We start from the raw sequence: 22683 nt of genomic DNA on the forward strand, positions 1-22683 counted from the left end.
AAGGGAGACAGCGATCTGCCTGCCCGTGCTTAGAGAATATGTCAGTAACTGGGAGCTCATGGAGGCCTGAGTTCTGGTTTGTTCAACTCAGTTTGCCCTCTGCCTGGCCCAATACCTGACACATAATAAATGCTCAATGAAAACTTTATGAACAAATGGATGAATGGCTAGCTATTTAGCTCACACTTAGGTTTGGCATGTAAAAAACATAGGGAATCCACTTTTTCTCAAGATCAAGCATAAACTGTATAATTGCTGAAGGCAAAATGCTGGATCCTAAAAAGGTTTAGCTCTATAGCAGGTACCTTTTCAAGACTTGAAGATTCACAGACTAGTTAAGCCATGCTGCAAAGAGGCAGGTGTAAGACACCTGGGTCTCTGGCCCTGTGCTCTGGAGCCATTATTCCTCCCTCCCTGCTCGAAGTTTGGGGGTAATTTATTTTTTAATTGAACTTCAGGTGCAGAGAGTTGAGGCACTGTACTGCTCAGTTCATGGCTTATTGTCTTCATATCTGTGGGCAAGAGCCCTCTTGTTATCTATTTATTTCCTTTTATCCCCATTTCCCACTCCTGTTCTCTTCTCTGTAAATAACCACTCTAACATGCTTGATGTTCCATTCACCTGTATTCTTATAAAATTTGTACTGTTTTAAATGCATGTGTTTTAATTTTATAAATGGCACTGTGTTGTAATTCTCATTATGCTTCTTAATTTTTTAAAAACTAAGCATTGTGCTTTTAAGATCCAGTCATATGTACATTCAATCTTTCAGTTTTCTCCTCTGTAGAAGTGGGGTAATCATAGTACCTACTTTATAGTTACTATGAGGAATTAAATAAGCATAAGTGAAATGCTTAGCACAGTGCTTGTCATAAGGTGAGTGCCCGATAAATGCCTTCATCTTATTATTTATCATTAGAAAGACACATTCTATCAAAAGCCAAAGGCCAGCTCCTAGATGATGACTTCAAGACCTTGGCCATAATCATCTCATCTCATTTTATGTTATTATTATTATTTTTTAAAAATATATCTTTATTGATTTCAGAGAGAGGAAAGGAGAGGGAGAGGGAGAGAGAGAAACATAAATGATGAGAGTCATTGATCAAGCCCACAACCGGGTATGTGCCCTGACCGGGAATCGAACCCCGATCGCCTTGACCCTAGGTCGACGCTCAACTGCTGAGCCACACCAGGCAGGGCATCATCTCATTTTAGATTCACACATCATGAAAGTCAATCTCCTCTCTTCTCCGCACTCATATTCCTATGATAAATCTGGGGTCCATTTATAGAAGAAAAGTTTTCTCTTGGTGAAAAGCCCAAAGAGATTCCAAAGTGGACGATATAAACTTTTTTCTTTTTACTTATTTACAGTAAAGGCCAAGTACAACTCAAACATTAAGCCATGAATCAGCACTCCAGTGTGGTACCACATGAGTCTTGAGTGTATAAATAGGAGCGTGTTGCTTGTGGGCCAGTGAGGTAATCTCTATACTCGTCTCTGGTCAGGCCTTCATCAGAGATCTCTGTCGTGGGAATGGCCTTTCTGTGAGGGGCTTTTAGGCAAGGAAATATATGCAGGAGAAAAGTCCTGTGAGTTGCAGTTGGCTTTGAGCAAAGCCAGTGTCAGAGGACACTGAGAGGGTGCGGAGAGGTTTGACAACCAGTTTTGTTTTTGGAGGCTCAGGGGTGCAATAGGAAACAGCTGTTTTTATTTCCACTGAGAACAAGACTAGAAGGAACATGTCTGAAGTTACATCAGCAGAAGAGATTTAATGCAGATGTCAGGAAGAACTTCCTGGCAGTGACCATCAGGATTATTATCTCTATAATTATAGATAAAAATGTTCGCTAAACATGGCACACTTTTATAAGTACTTTCACAGGTTACTAGAGGAGGGTGTGTGATTGTCGCTTGCAAGGCTTCAAGATGAGACTGCAAATCGGCAGGAGTCTTAAATCTGCCCATTCCTTTTACCTGTTTATTTCATTTCTGTCTCTGCTTACCACCTGCCTGGAAACATTTTCAGAGAAGCCTGTGGTGGCTGCTGACCAGGGGGTGGGGAGCTGTTGTTAAAGAATTCTCTTTTCTGATTGGTGAGGAACCCCTGAGGGACGGGAAATGGAGTAGCCCCTGGAGTGGGCTCTATCCTTCCCTCATTACTACACCTCTCCCCATGAGGGGCCTGACACCTGCCCTTTGGTCAAGTGTCCATTCCCTACACATGTCTAATTTTGTCCTTAATCATGCAATGTCTTGCAGAGCTGGCCTGGGCAGGCACCTGGCCCAGGACTGGCCTTGGGGAGCTGCTGAGTTTAGGGGAAATCACGCTGTGGTCTCCTTGCTGTCCTTTAAAAATAATGTATCCATTCGAGGTGAGTTCACGTTGATGATGAGAGTGGCACTGAGAAGGACTGGTCACAAAAGGGCAGTCTGAACTGTGTGAGAAAGGGAGTGGCATTTTCCCTGTTGCTGTGGTCTGGTGGCGGATGAAGGAACCTCCAGTTCTTCTAGCCATCCTAGCTGGTGTGGGTCAGCCTGGGGCATTCCCTGAGCTCTGGATTGCAGGGCAGTGGAGGGCCTTCTGGGCTGTTCTAGCCGAGCCCAGCATGGTCTGGGGCTATGCTCGCCTTTCCAGGCCCGGAGATGCTCTGGACAGGCTGGGACTGAGGAGGGGGGCTGCTGGTGGGAGTGGAGAAGTGTACTTCCAGAGCTCTCTGCTCCCAGAAAAATGTGCTTGACTTTCATTCTTCAACCCTAGAAAATGTAGCCTCCCTCTTATAGTCTTTGTAAATGGCACTTATCCTATGTCACTGAACCCCAAGAGAGCAGACTATTAATATTGGCCCTCCCGAGGCAGGTGGCAGGCAGGCTAGAAATAATCCTGTTTTATATGGATGCCTGTCTAGGGGAAACAGCTACAAATTGAATGATAAGTATTTGATTTTGTGCATTTGCAATATGTGAAAATGTCAACTTTAATACAATTCTCCAATGATTTTGCAATGAGAACAAATCTGCTGTATTTCCAAACCAAACAGTGATATACCCAAACAGCTTTGAAACACTGTCCATGCAGTTTCAAATATTAAGTATGATTATAATAAGAATCATGTTAATAAGCATGCCGTAATTTTTAAGGCAGTATTTAAATGGAAATATGTGCTTAAAAGAACAGATTTCAGAGTTTGGATTTTATTTATTTTGGGGGGAAGGACAACACTGGTTAAAATTATACAGGTTTCAGGTACACAATTCTACAGCACATCATCCATACACTGTATTAGGCTCACCACCCTAAGTCAAGTATCCATCCATCACCATTTTCCCTCCTTCATGTCAGCAATCACCTCCCTTCACCCATCTACCCCTGGCAATTACCACACATCTGCGTCCATAAGTTATTTCTTTTTTTTATTTTTGTTCAATCCCTCCACCTCCCAACCCCACACCACCCCCGGACAGCTGTGAGCCTGCTTTTATCTATGAGTCTGTCTCTATTTTGCTTAGTTCATTTTGTTCATTTGATTCCACATATGAGTGAAATCATATGGTTCTTGTCTTTCTCTAATTGGTTCATTTCACTTAGCATAATGCTCTCCAGGTCCATCCATGCTGTCTCAAAGAGTAAGATTTTCTTTTATTACGACCGAGTAGTATTCCATTGTGTAAATGTACCATAGATTTTTTTATCCACTCATTTACTGATGAGCACTTGCGCTGCTTCCATATCTTGGCTATTGTAAATAATACTGCAATGAACATAGGGGTGCATATCAGAGTTTGAATTTTAGCGCTGTCACTAAATTACATGACCCTAGGAAAGTTACTTTGGCTCTGTCCCTTTACTTCCTTAACAATATAGCAGGGATAGTAATACCTTCTTCAGTGTTGTTGTGATGACTAAATTGGAATAAGAAGCATATGCCAGGGGCGCAATAAATGTCACCTTGTGTCATCCTTAAAGTTGTCTTAGAAAGAGCACATTTATTCTAATGTTAATGGTCATTTAAACCACTGGAGCATCTGTAGCATCTTTTAAATGGGGTCAGAATAAACATGTCCGAGTCTTGGTTAATTATGATGGCAGGGTGAAGCAATTCACTGCAGAGGGAAAATTTGAGAATGAATGGAAGGCTCTACCTTTATCTAAGAGGCTTTGTGGTAACTTGAAATGCTGGTAACCAACGGAGGCTGAGCCTCTTCCAGGAAACATCCTGACTACCCACAGCAGAGTGAATTAAACAACTGCTCAGCTTGCCGTGGTCTTGTGGCTTTTACTGAACCATAAAATTCGAGTCAGGATGGGCTCACCTGGCCCTCAGCCTTCAGGGAGTTTGCTCGAGGAGCTTCTACATGATCAGGACTAATCCGGAAACCCCCTAATGCCAAGAACCCCAGCAGTAAGCTTTAGAATTTCCATAAATTATAACATAATTATTTTTCTAACATGAAGTGTGTGACAACACAATATGGTAGGAAAAAAGCAGGAGTCTGGAAGTCTCAAGGCTCAAGGCCATTGATAGAGTTGTTCCACTGAGCACAGCACAAGGGCTGGCAGGCTGGAGAGGGGTTGAACTCCAGCCCATGTGCCTGCAGGGACAGCGTCTTTCTAATGTCTCTGTCTCTTTTCTAGTGCAGCCTGGCAGAGAGCTGGGCTCTCCTTCTAGTCTGCACTCATGGGACTTCTTCCAAGTGCTTGTAATGGGCCTTTATGAGTGAGGGGATGGGTTTGATTTCCTCGGGAGAACCTTCTTACCTTAATATAGTTCCTTCTTTAGTATTACTAACCTACTGTCTACATTTTTAACCCCTTTTTGGCTTATTGAAGGGAATTTTGAAGTACTGTATTTGGAGTGAAGCTAAGTGGGCACTTGTAGACCCAGAGCTGCAGCTCCGAACAAGTGTGTCTCAAATGGAGAAAAGTGGTAGAGATATGAATAGGCCAGGCAGAGCCAGTTGCTCGGTGACAAGTGGTGGGGCCAAGAGCTTATCTTTAGCTCTATTTTGGTCACAAAGCCACGCTCTTTATATGGTAAGGGCAGTGGTCACAATTGTCGCAGGTTTTTCCTGTCGTGGCCAGGGCACATTGCCAAGCGGGACTGACATTGCAGGGCTAGGACATGTAATTTATATCTTAGTGCTGTAGATGGCCACTCTGAAATTCGCTGGGAATCAAAGAGGCATTTTACATATAAAGAGGCATTTCATAGCCTGTAGAATATTGGAACTTTAGAGAAAGAAGGGGCCTTAGCAACCACCCAATCCCAACCCTTACTGTACAGATTAAAAAAACAACAACAGCCTGAGGTTAAATGGCTTCCTTAAGGTTGCATAGCTATTTCTTGCTCTTTTTTTTAAGCATTGAAATAAGCAGTTAAATACCCATTTCTTTGGAACAGGACAAAATAGAAACTTTTGAATGGGCACTGACTGTTCCTAGATTCAAGTCATATTTCATTCAATCATTCAAACCGTATTTCTCATGTGAGCATTATCTGCACAAATAATGCTGGGAAAATAGTGATGAATTAGAGAGAAAAGGTTCTGCTTCTCGGGAAGATTTTATTCTAGTAGAGGAGATAGATAATAAAACAAATCAGTAACAAGATCATTTCAGAGCCACTCAAAGTCTAGCCATGAAAAACGGGGTTATGACAGTACTGTGCTGGGCAGGCCACCCATTCTTTTAGAATAAGAGCATCTATTGTCGATTTTTTTCGATTAAAAGCTTCTCTTTGCAGTTGTGTGTATTGTTTTATCTTATTTCCACAAAAATATAAAGGTGGTTAAAAATTAGAGTCAGTGAATTTTAACATTTCTATGAAGGCTACAACTAAACAGTGGTTTTTAGATAAACATTATAAGTTACCTACACACTACTAAGAAAGCTTCCAAATTACTGCTCGATTTTTTTCTTTTCATCCAAATAGTATGGCATTGGTTAGAAACAAATATTCTGCGTGTCATCATTTTACTATGCCATTATGGGCAGAATAATCTTCCCTGTATAAAATGACTTCTTTTTGTTATAGTGCACCTGTATTGGGTTCTCCCTAGAGATGAGATGAGTCTTATTTTCAGTAAAGAATTGCAGACAACTTTTATTTGGTTCTCCTAAGAAGCCAATAAATACAACTGTCCTGGCAGACCCAGGAGGAAGGTCACATTGCAGTCTGAGGCTCTGCATCAGAATATGCCTGGAGGCCAACACCTAGTGTATTTATAATGGAGGTTACCTCAGTCAGTAAACATGCTCATGCAGGTGTGCATGCACCCACGCCCCGCAGCCCCAACCCCGGGACACGAGAACCACAGACATCCAAAGGAAGAATATGGATGATATTTCAAAAAAATAAACTTGAAAGTTCAAAAAAAAGTTGATTCAATTACTATCCAGTGAAGTGGGGGGAAGGGGAGGAATATAGGCTGGAATTGGGCTTAAAGGTACATGCCTTTTTACTCAAATAAATAAAAATATATGTTAAAGGCAAGGAGAAATCTGTTGAGGTGAGGAAGATTTTGTGGAGAAGCAATAACCATGGTTGCTATCAACTTTGCAGGTCACAGTCATCCCTGAACGTGTGCTGCCTGCAGACATTGTGACAGTGCATAAGTACACATTTTCCCGGGTTCATTTTTAGGGTACTAGAAAGTCACTGTTGAAAGCATTTCAGGTCCACATTTACAAAGGCACAGTGGATACTGAAATTCAGAGTAATCACTATCTGTAGGGAGGTGGCCTCTAAGAGCATTTTTTTTTCTTTCATAGCATATAATTATTCCCTAATTACCTTGGAGGGCAAGTTGATAAACTGAGGTGTTTGGTATTTACCACCTTTCCCAGCACGTTGAAGGCTTTGTAGCTGAGAAAGACTAAAGGCACCCACATTAGTCCCTTTGTGTTGCTTCTACCTCAGAGGGTATGAAAAAAATAGAATAATTTCAATGTCATGTAGTAGTTCTCACTTGAATCTGAATTAGATTAAACTGAACATCTTAAGTTACTTTCTAAAGTTTCTAAGTACCAATTGTATAATTCGAAGGAGGAAGCATGTATTTTTCCTATTTCAGAAACAGATTGAGCTCTTACCATATTTTGCATAGAACTAAATTGAAGGCACATATTAAACAAGAGAAAAAAGAAGTGAGGGTGTGTTTTTTTGGGGTATTAAAAAAATATAATTTTTCTACTGTTCTGAACACTGGAAAGTTATGGTAGGTTTTTAGATTTCATAATGCTTGCTACGTAGCAGCACTTAGTGAATTTTGTTGAAGAAGTGAATTAATGATTATACTTCTGAAACAATTTGAGATTTTTTATCATTAAGAGCCCACTTGCAACATACCAGATTTGTTAAAAGGTGCCTATTCAGTTGATTAGCAGGCCACATAAAATTTTTTTCAAGTTACTTTAAAGTATGTCACAGCCGGGTGTGGTGGGGGTAACAATGACCCAGGAGTTCAAAGACCTTGGCTTCAGGCACCAACAGTAAATGACAGAATCACTTGAGAAGGTGACTTAATTTTAGTACCTAATGAATGAAATGATTGGTTTGGAGCAGTTACTTCTGATAGTTCATGCAGCTTCAAAATTCCACAGCTGACTAATTCAAATTAAGGAAAACTGGATCTAAATTAATAAAAACTCACATAGTGCCTACTGTGTACCAAGTAATATAATAACCGCTTTACATAGTATGTAGTCATATAATAATGATAATAATAAAGCATATACTATGCATGGGGTAGCATTTTCTCAACTGTAAAGTATAAGCAAATGATAGTTGCTATTAAAATGATAGTGATTTTATCAAAATTCAATAAAGTACAAATCATTAAAAAAAGAGAATAGAGACCTGGCTGGTGTGGTTCAGTGGTTAGAGCGTCAGCCTACACACCGAAGGGTTGTGGGTTCGATTCCCAGTCAAGGGTGAGTACCTGGGTTGTGGGTTCACTCTCTGCCCCACACTGGGGCGCCTTCAGGAAGCAACCAGTAGGCAACCAGCCAATGTGTCTCTCTCACATTGATGTTTCTCTCTCTCTCTCTTTCTCTCTCTCTCCCTCTCTCTTTCCTCTTTTCCCCTTCCTCCCTCCCTCCCTTCCATTCTCTCTGAAAAGCAATGGAGAAAATATCCTCAAGTGAGGATTAACAACAACAACAAAAAACAAGATAGAAATAAAATAATACGTGGTGTTCCACTGAAGCCACTAAATAAAAATTATATGGGCCAAATAAGTGATCTAACCTTTGACTTGTGCAAATACACGAGCCATGACACATGACTTCACATAGGTCTCACTGAAAAAAATTTGGCTTTCACAAACTTGAATGTTCTCACACATATTAAATCATATAGGAGGAAACTTTTCTGAAACAAAGACATTCTGCCAGTATCACATATTAATATAATACTCATTATTATAAATCCTTCAAGTGCACAATTTATTTTAGAAAAACAAGCTAGAAACCATTATATGTTCACAGTAAACAGAGCATCTGAACATCAAAGGCATATTTCAGGAATGCAGTGGGCATATGGTAAGCTTAGAACAGAAGGTAAAACAGAGAAAAAGTTTGATTGGGAAGCTACTAACAGGCTCCAGTTCCTAGGCAGCAAAATAGTCTAAATCTCAAGCTAAAGGGCTAGAAATGGATGGAAATTTGGTAAGCCCAGCAATTTCCATGTCTGGACACGCTGTGTGGGCCCTTGTCCTCTTACTACTTTGACAACTGCTGAGATTCCACACATTTCCATCCCCTCCGGTACCTCCTCTACTCCTACTCATCCTTTATGGCCACATTTGGGCATCACTTCCTCTAAAAAGCTTTTCCTGAGCTAACATCACCACTCTGGGTCCTGTTCCCCTCAGATGTCCTCCACCCACACAAAGGGTTGAATTAAGGCTCTACCTCTATGCTTCTATAAAACCTGGTATAAATCCTTAATATATTTCAGTTATCCAGCTTACTAAGTTGTGTTACATTACTGGCCCATAGTCTTTCTTGTTCAGTGAACTGTGAGTTCCTTGAGAGCAGGAACTATGTTTGATTCATTGTTAAGTCCCCAGAGCCTTGCACAGTGCTTGGCACAAATGGCATGCTTAAGAATTGTTTGTTAAATGAGTGAATGCATGGGTGGATTACAGCAATACTGTTCTTACTATTAAAATGGTCTATAGCATTAGATCTCCTTCATGTATTGTAACTGTTTAGAAATGTGATGAGAATTATTATCCAAAGGAGGCAGTGGAGTGAGGGATGTATTGCTTGCACATTTGTGGAGTATATCTTAATAATTAACTATTTGTTTTAGGTCATCTGAGAATAGTAGATATGTTGGGAGGAAATGAAATGTGATTTTAAAAAATCTATTCAGCAGATAAGTATTGAACATCTGCTATCCAAGGTGGTATGTGCCCTAGGCAGACCCAGATTCTATCCCCCAGGAGACTATAGTTTAGATATTTAAGAATCTCATGTAAAGGAAGAAAGTAATATATGAGATCAAAGAGAACAACATTTACTAAAATGAAAGAACAGGTAATAAAGGTCATACAAGGTCAGAAATGTCAGAGGTAAATTGGCTGGACCCAGGAAGTGCCCACCAGGCAGGAGAGCTAGGTTGGATCATCGTGGCTCAAAACCTGCTCTCACCTATAAAGTCCAGGACCCAGAGACAGTCAGGTCCAAAGAGACAGGCATGCACACACACCAAGCTTACTGGGGCTTGAAAAACCAAAAACGACCAATTACCAGGCAACCGGAAAGTTAATTACGATTTAAACATGACTCAATAAAAGGAGCTGGATTGGTACTGAAAATGCTTTAGTCACACAGTGCAAACGGACAAGGCTGACTTCCCATACAGCTTTTCTCTCCAGGAATCCAAGACCAGATTCAGTGTTTCCTTCTCTTAGACAGTACTGGAGAAATAGGGCACCTGGTGGATACAAGTATATGCCATAAATGAATACTATTATGGAATTTCAGAAGATTAAAAGATGACATTCAGCCATAGAGATCAAGGAAAGTTTCATGGAAGAAGTGGTATTTCAACGTGTCTTTAAGATTGTTTAGCATTTGCAGCTGTGAATTGGGGATGAATATTCTAAACAGAGGGAAAACATGAGCAAAGAAAGTGAGTGTTTTATTTTTGTTGGACACAGGCCTGGTATGTGATGGAGAGGAGTGAAATATTGTGGAGGAAGGCTGGGCCCAGGTCATGAAGGGGTTTGAAAGCCAGTTGTAAAGTTAAAGTGTTATTCTTTGGACAGTGGCAGCGGTGTGTTAGTTGGCTTGAAGGGGGTATCCCACATGCAAAGGCTACTGGAAGCTTCAGAATCTACACGGGAGGACTGAAGCTAGAACAGGAGCAGTATAGGCGGGACAGAGAGAGACTGGGGGTACAATCCAGGAAATACCATAGTTTTTTTCTTACACACACGCTCCAAAGCAAAATATAAGCCTGTAAGCTATATAACCAATATATAATTTAAAACAAAACCTGTCCTAATTTATATGAAATTCTCCGTTTATAACGAACAAAAGATTGAAAAATAATTGATTCATTTAGCCAATTTGATTGATTTTGGATTGCTCAAAATCCAAAAAAGTGGGATGTTCAAAGCATCAACACAGTGGGTGTCTATAAGTAAGTGACAGCTGAAGGAAAAAGGGAAAGGATCCTACATAAGTAAATTTTCTTATCTCCTAAAATGTCCAGGTGATTTTTCCAAATAGACATTCTTTCCAACACTTTCTAACATTAGCTAACCCAACTAACAGGAATGCTGCAAAAAGCAGAAACAGGAACTTTGTGAGAAGTTTGATTACCTGTATGGCATCCTGGAGGAGAGGAAGAATGAGATGACCCAAGTCATTACCCGAACCCAAGGGGAGAAGCTGGAACATGTCCGTGCTCTGATCAAAAAGTATTCTGATCACTTGGAGAATGTATCAAAGTTGGTCGAGTCAGGAATCCAGTTCATGGATGAGCCAGAAATGGCAGTGTTTCTGCAGGTAAGTCTCCTTTTGGCACCAGAGGAAACTAACCAAGCAGGTGGGCGTTAGAGAAGTAGTTGTCATCACATTTTTGTTTTATGTATCTCATTCTGATCTATTTTATCAACTAAAATATAAGTCCATTATGTACTTATTCTCCATTTAAACAAATTTCTGAGCATATATTTAAGGGACCATGACATTGCTTAAATATGAGAGGGTTCTGGTACAAAGGAGCAGTTAGTTACGGCATTTAAAACTTAAGCTATGAGATTTTCAGAGTCAACAAAGGAAAGAGTTAAGTCTCAACACAGTCCTTGATGAAAAGAATTTAAATAGGCTTGTCTTTTGTTTGCTTTCACAGAATGCCAAAACTCTGTTACAAAAGTAAGTAATTTTCATTTTATGGGAAAATGCATACTTTTCATTTTTACCCAAGGCTATCAAACCATAAACAGTGACAGAAAGTAGCAATTTGTCTTTGTTGCAGAATTTCTGAAGCATCGAAGGCATTTCAGATGGAGAAAATAGAGCATGGTTATGAGAACATGAACCACTTCACAGTCAACCTCAACAGAGAAGAGAAAATAATCCGCGAAATTGATTTTTACAGAGGTTCGTTGTTCTTGTGACCATTTGGCCAAAATTGCAAGTGTGTGAAAGCCGCAGAGGAGTTCAGTGGGAGGCAAGGTGAATTCAGAATCACTTTCAGAATGGATGGTGACAATTTTACAAGGATTATAATCTAATGTGAAGCTCTATTTCATTACAAGATCATACAGTTTATTTAGCCTTGCATATCAGGGTGCCTATTATGCCATTATTGGGCATTTGACTCTGGGTAGTCAAATATTTAATTGATGGTGATGATGAAATCTCAGTTTCATCCCTACACAAAGTGTTAGCCACAGTGATGTAAAATGTCATCAGGTGCAAGGTTAAAGATGAGATAAAAATAAAACACAGAAGACACCTGGATAGATATTGTAGCATATCCACTTAATCAAACTTTAGAGGGCAGGAATAGTAGCAAGTGACAGAATAAGTCACCACCTGGAAATAAAACTTGGTCCTTGTGACTAGGTGGACTCCGTGAGTAATAAACGCATCTTCACCATTTGGCCCAGAAATCCCAACCTTGGAAATTCATCCTGATTAAATCATTGAAAAGACGAAAATAACCTTGGAGCTGACCAGTCTTTGAGGGCCTTGATCCGTCCTAGCCCATCTAGATGATGAGACACCTCAGCTAGACCACTGCTAATGCCATGAAGCTGTATTAGTGCCACAGATGTAACTTTACAAGCGAATCTTCAGGGTGCATCTTTTTAAAAATTACTTAATATCATCTCTCCTTAATATTGTTTGAGGGAATATTAAGATCAATGTGTTAAGAAAACAGTCATGGCATTAATTTTGGCAAAAGCCAGCATTCACTGAACAAAGGAGGTAAGAAATTAAAATAAGACATGTTTTCTCAGATAAGGAAGAGAGTTGCATTTCCATTTGATCCGATGGAGATACATTAGTGACAGTCCTAGCCCTTCAGGAGCCTGTAGCTGGGACTGAGTGTGATAACAATGTGAACTGGCTCTGGGGACAGGGGGCTGGTGTGTGGTGGGGCTGAGGACTGCGCGTCGTACTGGCGGGGAGCAAGGAAGCTGGTGATGATTTGGCCCCCCTCACGTTTGTCCCTTCCACATTAACTAGAAGCCCAAAGCTCCAGCATGGTGTACTTGGGCCAAAGTCAAGTGCCTGTTAAAGAGGATTCCCCTAGCCCTGGCCGTTCATTGTTTTCATGGCTGCAGTGGTAATTGTCATGATTTCAAAATATATTACCTTACCAGAAGATGAAGAGGAGGAGGAAGGAGAAGATGCCGAGGGAGAAGGAGAAGAGGCAGGCGGAGGAGAGGGAGAGGTAGAAGGTATACAATTGGAAGAGGTAGAAAATGTTCCGGCAGAGCCATCAGAAGAGGAGGAGAGTCTGGAGGAAGCCTTGGAGCCCTCTCAGCTGGCCTCAGAGCTCCAGGCTGGCCCAGCGACTCCTCCTGTTTCCTCTGCAGAGCCACCCCCTCCGGCCTTGGCTCCTGCTGTGGACGCCCCGGTGACACAGGTAAACCGTCCCTGAGTTCTTCCCTACAGGACATGCGGGCGTGCTTCCTTGCCCAACAGCCTAAACAACTTATTCTACCTTAAGGAAAAGATAACTATATGCCGGACACTTGTATGTGGAAGACAAAAGATTTCAGGGCAGTCACAGTGTTAGGGAGAAAAGCCCCTGTAGGTTATTCAAAAGATTCGTTGCTGTTATAGCTGGTTGGCCAGACTTGGTTTAACGTGATTTTCCACCAATAACAACCTCAAGTTTGAGGCACTCTTTGTCTGGAGATTGAGTGTCTGTCACATATTCATAGAGAGCCAGTATCATGAAGATTAAGTCTGCTCTGAATACAGATATAAGGTATAGATAGGGTAAGGGTATGTAATAAAAGGTGAAAAATAAAAATGATTATACTTTCGGAACTTTGCACTTTCTACAGATAATCAAGGAAGTGAACAGAGAAGCTGGGCTAGTTTATATCCCTCTTGTTTACCCTGAAATACAACTCTATCGTTCAGTGGGCAAACAAATGAAGTCTCATTTTCTATGTATCTATCATTTGATGAAGTTATGTGTTGACAGAATTGTTTAAAAATTTTCTAAGGAAATTAGCTCATCCCAGTGATATTCCTGATTGGCTGACCTTGTATTTCTAAGATGTCACTGGACAGTTTCCAAGCCTTTGTGCTGTCTGCGTGACACCGTCAGCAGGCAGGTCCTAACCTGGTGAGTTTGTGGACAATGCGGACTCATCACAAAGGAGCCCCGTTTTTGCACCTGCTTTCAAAGTGGATTGAAATGACCTATAGGAACTAAACCTCTGAGTGAGAACACAGGGATGGAGGTATAGTCTATGCTCTACCTCCATAGGAAACCAGGCTAAAATACTTGAAAATCTAGTATACCAGCTGCACTGAAATTGAAAGAGGGGTGGTAACCAAATGAGAGTACGATCAATGGTTGGTTTTAGAAAAGAGGTTTTGGGGGCCCACGTATGTCAAAATTAATTTTGGTCAACAGTTTGACCTTTCTCCCGTATCTGATGTTTTGTAAGTAACTTTCGTTTTAGAATTCTGTGGTCTGCCTGGCCAGGCTACCATCTTGTGAAAGACAAGCCCAGAAAAGAAGAGGGGGCGCTGCAGAGGCCACGAAGAGGGCACTGTTAGCATTTCTGCCCCTAGCGCTTGCCGAGGGTGGGGTGAACTAAAACATGCGCTAAAGCAGCACAGCACACGGAGCTACAGCTGTCAAGCCCGAAGGGAACTAAAATCGACTGCTTTTTTTCTTCTTTTCTTTCTTTACTTTTGAATATCTGTCCTGATTAAGGGGGAGGTTGTACCCACTGGCTCTCAGCAGACCACAGAGTCTGAAACTCCAGTCCCTGCAGCAACGGACACTGCGGATCCCTTGCTTTACCCTAGTTGGTATAAAGGCCAAACCCGGAAAGCTACCACCAACCCGCCTTCCACCCCAGTGAGAGAAGGTCTGGGGCACATAGGGACTCCGGGTTCTGAGGATTCCAATGTGCAGAAGGCAGAAGTGGCAGAAGCCGCAGCCAGTGAGTGGGCAGCAGTGAGTGGTAAGGCAACTAGTTCACCTGCAGCTACTTCTCAGGTTAGTGTTGACGCTCTCGTGTCTGAATGCTTCCCTGCGCTGCCCAGGGTCCTGCTAGAAAGAAGGGCTTCCAAAGTGGCAGACAGAAACCGTGGCCTTGGGAAAATCTCAGCCACAGCTCAGCCCCAGTGCTGGCTTATTGCTCAAGCCTTATGCTGACTTGTTTTTTTTAAAGCCTCACATAAAACAAAGAAGAAACAATTTGACTTCACTCTGCACCTGAGTGGTGACCTCACACCTGGCTTCCCAGGGGAGGGGGCTCCAGAGAGCCTGGCCCTTAGGCATGCAGTTGAAAGCTGCTTTGCCTGCTGTGACTGGCTGGTGTCCCTGTTCCCCTTTGCCAGGCCACTTATAGAATGGCTCAGCCTATTCTATGTCCTCCTTAGGCTTCTAAAGTCTAACAACCTGCTTTTGTGCCTTTCCCAGCAACCCCCAAGGAGCACGTTTGAATTGAGTTCTAAGTCTGCTCTGGAAAATAACCTGTGATTCATGGATTCTGGGAGTGTGCTGGCTACGGCTAGACAAAGACAGTCTTGGCTTGATTAATTCAGCGCTTCCTAAGCATGTGCTCCTGGGAGCAGAAAAGCACAGATTTTCTTCCATCGGATTTTTCAAAAAGGAACATTTACTTGATCTTTTTCTTTTTATAATGAAAGTTGGATGTCCATGTCTTCTTCCTAACACTGGGTTAGATGTTTGCATGGCACAGAGATTCCATAGAAGAAATCTACAATTTCTTCGCAAGGAAGAATGCTCGTGGTTACTCCGTAGCCGTGAGCCATTCTTAAATGCTGTGTGGGTGTGTCGCCCAGACAAGGGGCTGTCAGACCAACACTCTCTAGTTCCGCACTCCTGGGTCATCAGGTGATTACGAACAACAAACAACATTTTCTCAAAAATCAGAAAAATACTTATTATCTTGACTGTGTCTGCTCAAGTGAACCGCCATTTCATGAGATAAAAAAAGGAAATGATTTTTGGAAAATTAAAAGTAACAGGAATTTGTGCCATATATTTTCACAGATGAAAATGACAAAAATAAATGTTTAGTTTGAGTAAACATTTTGAGGTGGACTTCAGGTTTTAAAAAAATGGAGCAGACTTTGATTATTTCTAGAAAGTGTGTGGGAATTCTTACATCTTTAGTGGAAGCTGGGTGAGGAGGAGCTGATTTCTGAAGAGACCCTGTGAGGAGCACAAAATAAGGCTCTGAACCAAAATGAAAAGTCCATCTAAATGATGTTGGAAAAATTATTTGTGATAATATCAGTGAAGCTTTCTTCTTGTTTCCTCACAGGAGTTAGCAATCTGCCTAGCACTTTTGGCTTTTCTTATACTTCACTACATCTGGAGTCAAATTCAGTGCTTGATTTTTACTTTATTGGGTAGGAAATGTTTTCTTTTCCCTTGACTAACATCTCATGTAGTTTCTTTTATCATGTTTCTCTTCTGTAGGCCCAGAGATGAATTTCTCCCCAACCTTGAGGCTCAGCCACCTAAAACGAACCAAGTTTCTAGACAATACTATGGCCTCGAGTTCCCACAATGCAATCACCTCAAGGCACCTTCCTGAGGAGAATTGCTTCACTATCTAATCATGCATGGAGGGGAATCCTGACTCAGAAGTGACTCCACGGGCAATTATTCAGTAATCCAGTAACAAAGGACCTTCCAAATGGCCATTGGGGGAGGCCAGTTTCAAAAGGCTTCCACGACGCTGTGGGAATTCACTGCTCTTAAAGCCAAGGGAGGAGCAGCAAAGGACTCTGTAGGGTTTCCATAGATTAAGAAGCAGCAGTTCATCTCCTTACACCAGAGGAGCCCAGGAGGTGGCCAGATGACTCCTGTTAGGGATACATAGGCAATTCTTGGTCTGGTGGGCAGGTGGACTAGGTGACTTCTCAGTTGTCTTTGAACCTTCAGACTTTATACTGTCTTTCCTAGGAGAGGGGGTTCCCTGAGAGAAAGATGCCCTGGGTACAGCAACATCAGGGAGATTGCAATCAGGTGAGATCTGAATTAGTAAAGAGCCAGAGATCAATGTTCACTTATCAGCCATGAAGAATTAGAACCAGAGAAAAGTCATAGAGTCAACAAACAGCATGTTATTTTTGAGACAGCTTTCTCAGAGTCAAGCCTTTTCTTGATTATTGTTATGAGGTTTGCTGAAGGACTGCCATCTTACTACTTTAATAACCTTTTGAATGTTATCAGCTTAATGAATAATATTTAAAGATTCAAACCCCATGCACTTTTAGTAAATGACCCTGCTGGACCTGAGACCCAGCTCCCTGTGCTTGTAGCTCAGAAGCAATTCAGGGTGACTGGTGCTGAAAGGCCTCAGCTACTTCTGGCTTATTGACTTTTTCCCGGGTTCACATTTGACTCTTCTGGAAGCTTCTATCATGCAGTTCCTTTTTGCCTCATTAGGTGCCTGCTCAGCAAAGGCAGTGGGATCTTTGTGGATCCCTGTCATAACTCTGTGTGTGAGTGGGACCTGACCCCACTGTCTAATAATCAGCCAGAAACCTGTGCCCCTAGAATGTTCTGAGTGTCCTTATAGTCTGCTCAGGTGCTTAACTACTTCTGTCATTATTTGTGTTGAAGAGAAGTGGGAGGAAGTATTGGCCATGGACTCAGTGGGGCAAATGGGGAGAGAGAAAACTCCATGCGTTATTGGAATATTCTAATGTGGATCTGAATAATTGTCTGAAGAGTCCAGCTTACCTTCTGAGAAGTCAGGTTTTGGGCTTAGTTGCCATATATCCTTGCAATACTTCTCTGAGGCTGCAGGGGGAGAGTCATGCTTCTTGTCTGCCATCCACTGAACCCATGTCATGAACACTGACATTCATGTGCCTGTCTGGTGAGATGAAGGTGAGGCAGTGGGGATGAGGTCAGGTAGGGTGAAGTGACATTCATTTTTGCAAAGAGCTGTGCTTGTGTAGTTCTTAGTGTTTGAGAAAGAGCCTTTCACATAGAGAAGGAAATCTGTGTATGATGGAGTACCAGTCTTTGATCCGTGAGAGAGGATATGGACAGATTGATACAGACCTCACCACTGATTCAGATTCCTGGCCTCTGAACTTTTTGCAGGCCTGGTTCGCCTTCACCACCTCAGAACCCAACTCACTAACTTAGTATTTGTCCAATGCAAGGTTAGGTTGTTGGGATTTCATACTTCATCATTAGTCTTCCCCTGAACATTTAGAATGTAATACAAAGTCCTCTTTGATTCACTGGTGGTCTGACCTCTCTTTACTGGTCCCATGTCAGGGAATGAGGTTGCCTTAGAAACTCAGAAGCATCTCAGGCTTACTTGCTCTCCTGTGAACTCACTTCAGACCTCATCAGTGGAACTGCAAATATTTTAAGACCAATGTTCTATTTCCAGGTGTTTTCCTCATGGCAATTCACCTGCCCTTGCTTTTGCTGCCTGTGATTTCATGCAATCTCTACTGTATCATGTACCCTCTCTTCACCTAATCACATAGTCAAATTATGTGTTAGAAACTCATGGCAAAAACTAGACATCAACTCTCTCCACCAGTGGTGAATGAGGACTCTGCTTTTTGATAGACTGGAAGAGCATTGTTGCCTTCCCCACCCTCATTCTCAAAGAAAAAATAATTTCTCAGCAGGGTTTGAATTCAGCACTACATCAAATTGGATCTCATAGAAGGCCCTGGTTCCTGTTCATCCGTCTGCAGGATGCACTTTGAACCCAATCACACCCCATTCCTCCCAGAAAAACCTGTTGAAAGAGGTCACAGGTCAAACTATGTAAAGCCTCTATACATTAACTAGTCTTTAGCTGCAAAATTGCCCCCTAAGTTTCCACCTTTCTAGGCCATGCCTGCTATATGTTCAGTCAATGCTAAGAGAGTTTGGTGAAAATGACCTATGTGTTAATTTTTTAATTTATTTCAAAAAAATTACACCAGGCCCTAGTTAACTTCAGAAGACAGAACAACAGTAAGGTGGGGAGGACTTTGTGAGACAGGTGGGCTTCCCTTGGAAAGCAGGCCCTGTGAGCCTCATTTCCTGGAGATGCCTGGTTCAGTCTGCTTCCATTGGCTGCCCTTCCTCTTCCTGTACTACTTACATGCCAGTTATACCTGGGTGCTAACACAGGGACTGCCTCCACCCCACCCCTCATCCCCACGGGCAATTGGGTATTTTATTGGGAATATGAGTGGCAATTAGATTTTTCCAGAAGTGGGAGCAGTAATGTAAACCCCTCCCTATTCTCCTTTCTCCCTTCCCAGTGAGGTTTAACGGCCTTGTGTGGAAGAACTTGCCCAAACTATTTAATAGGAGCTGTACAGGGAACAGGGATTTCCAAAAAAATGTCCCCCTATTTGGCGGATTAACTTGGCAGCTGCTCTAGCTGATACTTGAGCTGGACCATGGCAGCTGCCTCAAGGTCAGAAGACTACCCCATCTCCCCTCCATCCCCACGCTGCCCCCACACACTCCACAAAGAGCCAATTGCTTTGAGATAGGGACTTTGACATTAAAATTTCTGCCTCTGTAAAGAACCACAACTCATATATTTCACCAGAGCATGAAGTTTTAGTTGTACAAGACCTGAAAAGCTTTACAATATTATAGCTATTTGTTGTTTTTGAGAATAGAATATCCACTTTTCACATTCTATTCTTCAAGCCTGAAAATAGACAAATAAGTTGGTCAGAAATTCTGCTAAGACTTAGGGCACTGAAAAGATCAATGAAATTAGGAAAAGGATTTAGGTCCCAGTCTTCCTGCTTCTACACCTGACTCTGGGCATTTAATTTCTCTGAGCCTCAGTTTCCTCACCAGGAAAATGAAGCAACTACTCAATGAGAAGTTTCATCTATTTATACAATGTTAGAGAGGAAAAAACTTAGTATTAACATTTTTATAAATTGTTTCAGGATGTTTAAATTGGGAGGGTTATGGACTTAGGACTGATGCATATCACTCTGAGTGACAATAATAATAGATTCTCAGTGCAATGGATAGCCCATTGCATTTTCCAAAATATATTTCGTGCCTTGAAGCTCTTACATACATCCTCATTTCCCAAACTGTTTTCAGCTCTCCTCCTAGGCACTCATTTACCTGAATGTTTACACAACTGTTATTACCCCTTTAGATGCCCATAAAAATCCATTATGACTCAACTCTGAAGTCCACCTAAAGGCATTTTTAGAACCAATTGCCCAGTAGAGCAAAGACAGAATGTACACATTAGAGACAGTCACAGAATATTAGATGAATGAAAAGATGAAAGATATGTGATTTTTAAAATTTACTTATTTTAAGTGTAAAGTTCAAGAACTTTTTATAATTATGTAGCATTGTATAGCCACTACCACAATTAAGATACAGAATATTTCTGTCACTCCAAAAAGTTCCTTGAGGTGTCTTTGCAGTTAATCTCCTCCCTACGTCCCAGCTGATGTTTTGCTTGTCATTACAGTTTTGCCAGCTCTAGAAGGTCATATAAATGAAAAGATACATTCTGTAGACTTTGGTGACTGGCTTTTTCACTCAGCATAATGCTTTTGAGATTCATCCATTTTGTTGCATGTATCAGTAGCTCATTTCTTTTTATTTCGAGCAGTATTCCATCTTATCGATATACCACAATTCATCTATTCATCCCTTGATAGATGGTTGCTGTGTTGTTAGCAGTTTGGGCTATTTATAGATAAAGCTTCTATGAACATTCACATATAGGTCTTTATGAATGTGTCTTTTCATTTCTCTTGAGTAAATACCTAGGAGTGGAATTGCTGGATTATGTGGTAAATTCATGGTTAACTTCCTAAGAAACTGTCCAGCTTTTCCACAGTGGCTATTCAATTTTGTGTTTCTACCAGCAATGAAAGAGAGTTCTGGTTACTCCACTTCTTAGACAGAACTTGGAATTGTGTTAATCTTTTACATTTTTGCCATTCTAATGGATGTGTATGGTATTTTCTTGTTTTAATTTGCATTTTCCAGATGACTGATGATGTTTAACATCTTTTCATGTGCTTCTTAGTCATTCTTATATTTACTTTGATGAAGTATTTGTTCCCATATTTTGCTGACTTTTTTATTGAGTTGCTTATCCTCTTAGAGAGTTATAAAGTTCTTTATGTGTTTTGGATAAAACTCCATTATCAGACATATTTTGCAAATATTTTCTCCCAGTCTATGGCTTGCTTTTTCATTTTCTTAACAATGTATTTTGAAGATCAAACATTTTTAGTTTTATGAAGTCCAACTTGTCATTTTTCGCCCTTATGATATGTGCATTTTGTGTCCTATTTAAAAGATCATTGCTTAACTCAGAACCAAAAGATTTTCTCTTGTTTCCTTCTAGAATTTTTTATAGTTTTAGATCTTAAATTAGATCTAAGATAATGTTAAGTTAACTTTTGTATATGTGAGGTAAATAAAGATTTTTAGTTTTTGTGTTTGTTTGTTTTCCATATAGATATTCTTTTGTTTCAGCACTATTTATTGAAAAGACTATCCTTTCCTCAGAGAATTACCTTGATGACTATAGAAATTCAAATGACCATATTGTATGGGTCTACTTCTTGATGCTCTGTTTTGTACTATTGATCTGTATGTTTGTTCATCTACCAGTATCACACTGGCTTGATTATTAGAGCTTTATAGAAGTCTCCAGAACAGGTAATGTAAGTCCTCCACTTTATTGGTTTTATTAGGGTTTGTTGTTTTGTTTTGTCCTACTTTTGATCTATTTTATATTGCATTCATTTTTGCTCTTTATTATTTTCATCCTTATGCTTAATTTGAGTTTCATTTTTCTCCTCTTTCTAGTTTCTTAGGGTTAAAGCTTGGATTATTGATTTAAAATCTTTCCTTTTTTCTAATAAAAGCATTTAATGCTGTAAATTTTTTTCTAATCACTGTTTAGATCATCCCACAAGATTAGATATGTTGTATTTTTGTTTAATTCACAATATTTCTAATTTACCTTTTGGGTTCTTCTTTGACCTCTGGCTTATCTATATGAGTAATATTTAATTTCTAGACATTGGGAGATTTTCTAGATATCTTTTTAATTTCTAGTTTGATTCTGTTGTGGAGGAAAAATATTCTTTATATGATTCCAGTCCTTTTCAATTTATTAAGATTTGCTTAATGGCCCAAAATATGACCTAACTTGGTGAATGTTCCATGTGCAGTTGAAAACATTGTATTTTCTGTTGTGTTGGGTGGAGTGTTCTACAAATATCAATTAGGCCAGTTGATTTGAAGTGTTGTTCATCTATTATAACCTTATGGATTTAAAAATATATATATCTTTATTGATTTCAGAGAGAGAGATAGAAACATCTTTCTATGATGAGAGAGTGATCATTGATCTGCTGCCTCCTACAAGCCCCGCACTGGGGATCGAGCCCGCAACCTGGGCATGTGCCCTGACCAGAAATCGAACGATGATCTCCTGGATCTTAGGTCAGTGCTCAACCACTGAGCCACACCTGGTCAGGCACCTTACTGCTTTTTAATTAACTTGTTTTATCAATTGCTGAGAGAGGAATTTTGAAATCTCTGACTATAATTGTGGATTTGTCTATTTATCTTTTAACTTCTATCACTTTTGAAACTCTGTTTAGACATATTCACATTTAGCATTGTCATATCTTCTTGAAGAATTTATGCCAAGGTAAGTGTTAAGAAAAGATAACTTCTTTTCTATCTTTCCTCTTTTTCTTTCTGCCTTCTTGAATGACTAATAAGAGGATCCTCATTCACTACCTTTGAAGGTAGCTTAGAAAAGATAGGGGGCAGGTGGGAAGGAGCCTGGAGGAGGTAGGTGCTGACAGCCCTTAGGGCATTCCAAATGGCTGGCCATAGGGAAGGTCTCATGGCCTAAATCCAACAAGCCTGCCTCCCCTTCCCCCTTCAGCCATGCACAAGGCCAAATATAGCAAGGCCAGGATGAC

General features: G+C 40.8%; 1 protein-coding gene across 2 annotated transcripts in view; it reads left to right on the plus strand.

Annotated features, from left to right (window-relative positions):
• TRIM55 (tripartite motif containing 55) overlaps positions 1-22683 on the plus strand; it is a 40063-nt gene that overhangs the window by 8717 nt on the left and 8663 nt on the right. The window contains exons 5-9 of one of the 2 annotated variants that reach the window (XM_016206416.2): positions 10795-11028; positions 11375-11397; positions 11501-11625; positions 12858-13123; positions 14438-14725. In XM_016206416.2, coding sequence (XP_016061902.1) covers positions 10795-11028; positions 11375-11397; positions 11501-11625; positions 12858-13123; positions 14438-14725 — 936 coding nt within the window. The remainder of the gene's footprint in view (positions 1-10794; positions 11029-11374; positions 11398-11500; positions 11626-12857; positions 13124-14437; positions 14726-22683) is intronic. The other variant, XM_016206420.2, reaches the window with a different exon arrangement.

Source organism: Miniopterus natalensis, chromosome 16 (assembly GCF_054644295.1).
Source record: "Miniopterus natalensis isolate mMinNat1 chromosome 16, mMinNat1.hap1, whole genome shotgun sequence".
NCBI classification, from domain to species: Eukaryota; Metazoa; Chordata; class Mammalia; order Chiroptera; family Miniopteridae; genus Miniopterus; species Miniopterus natalensis.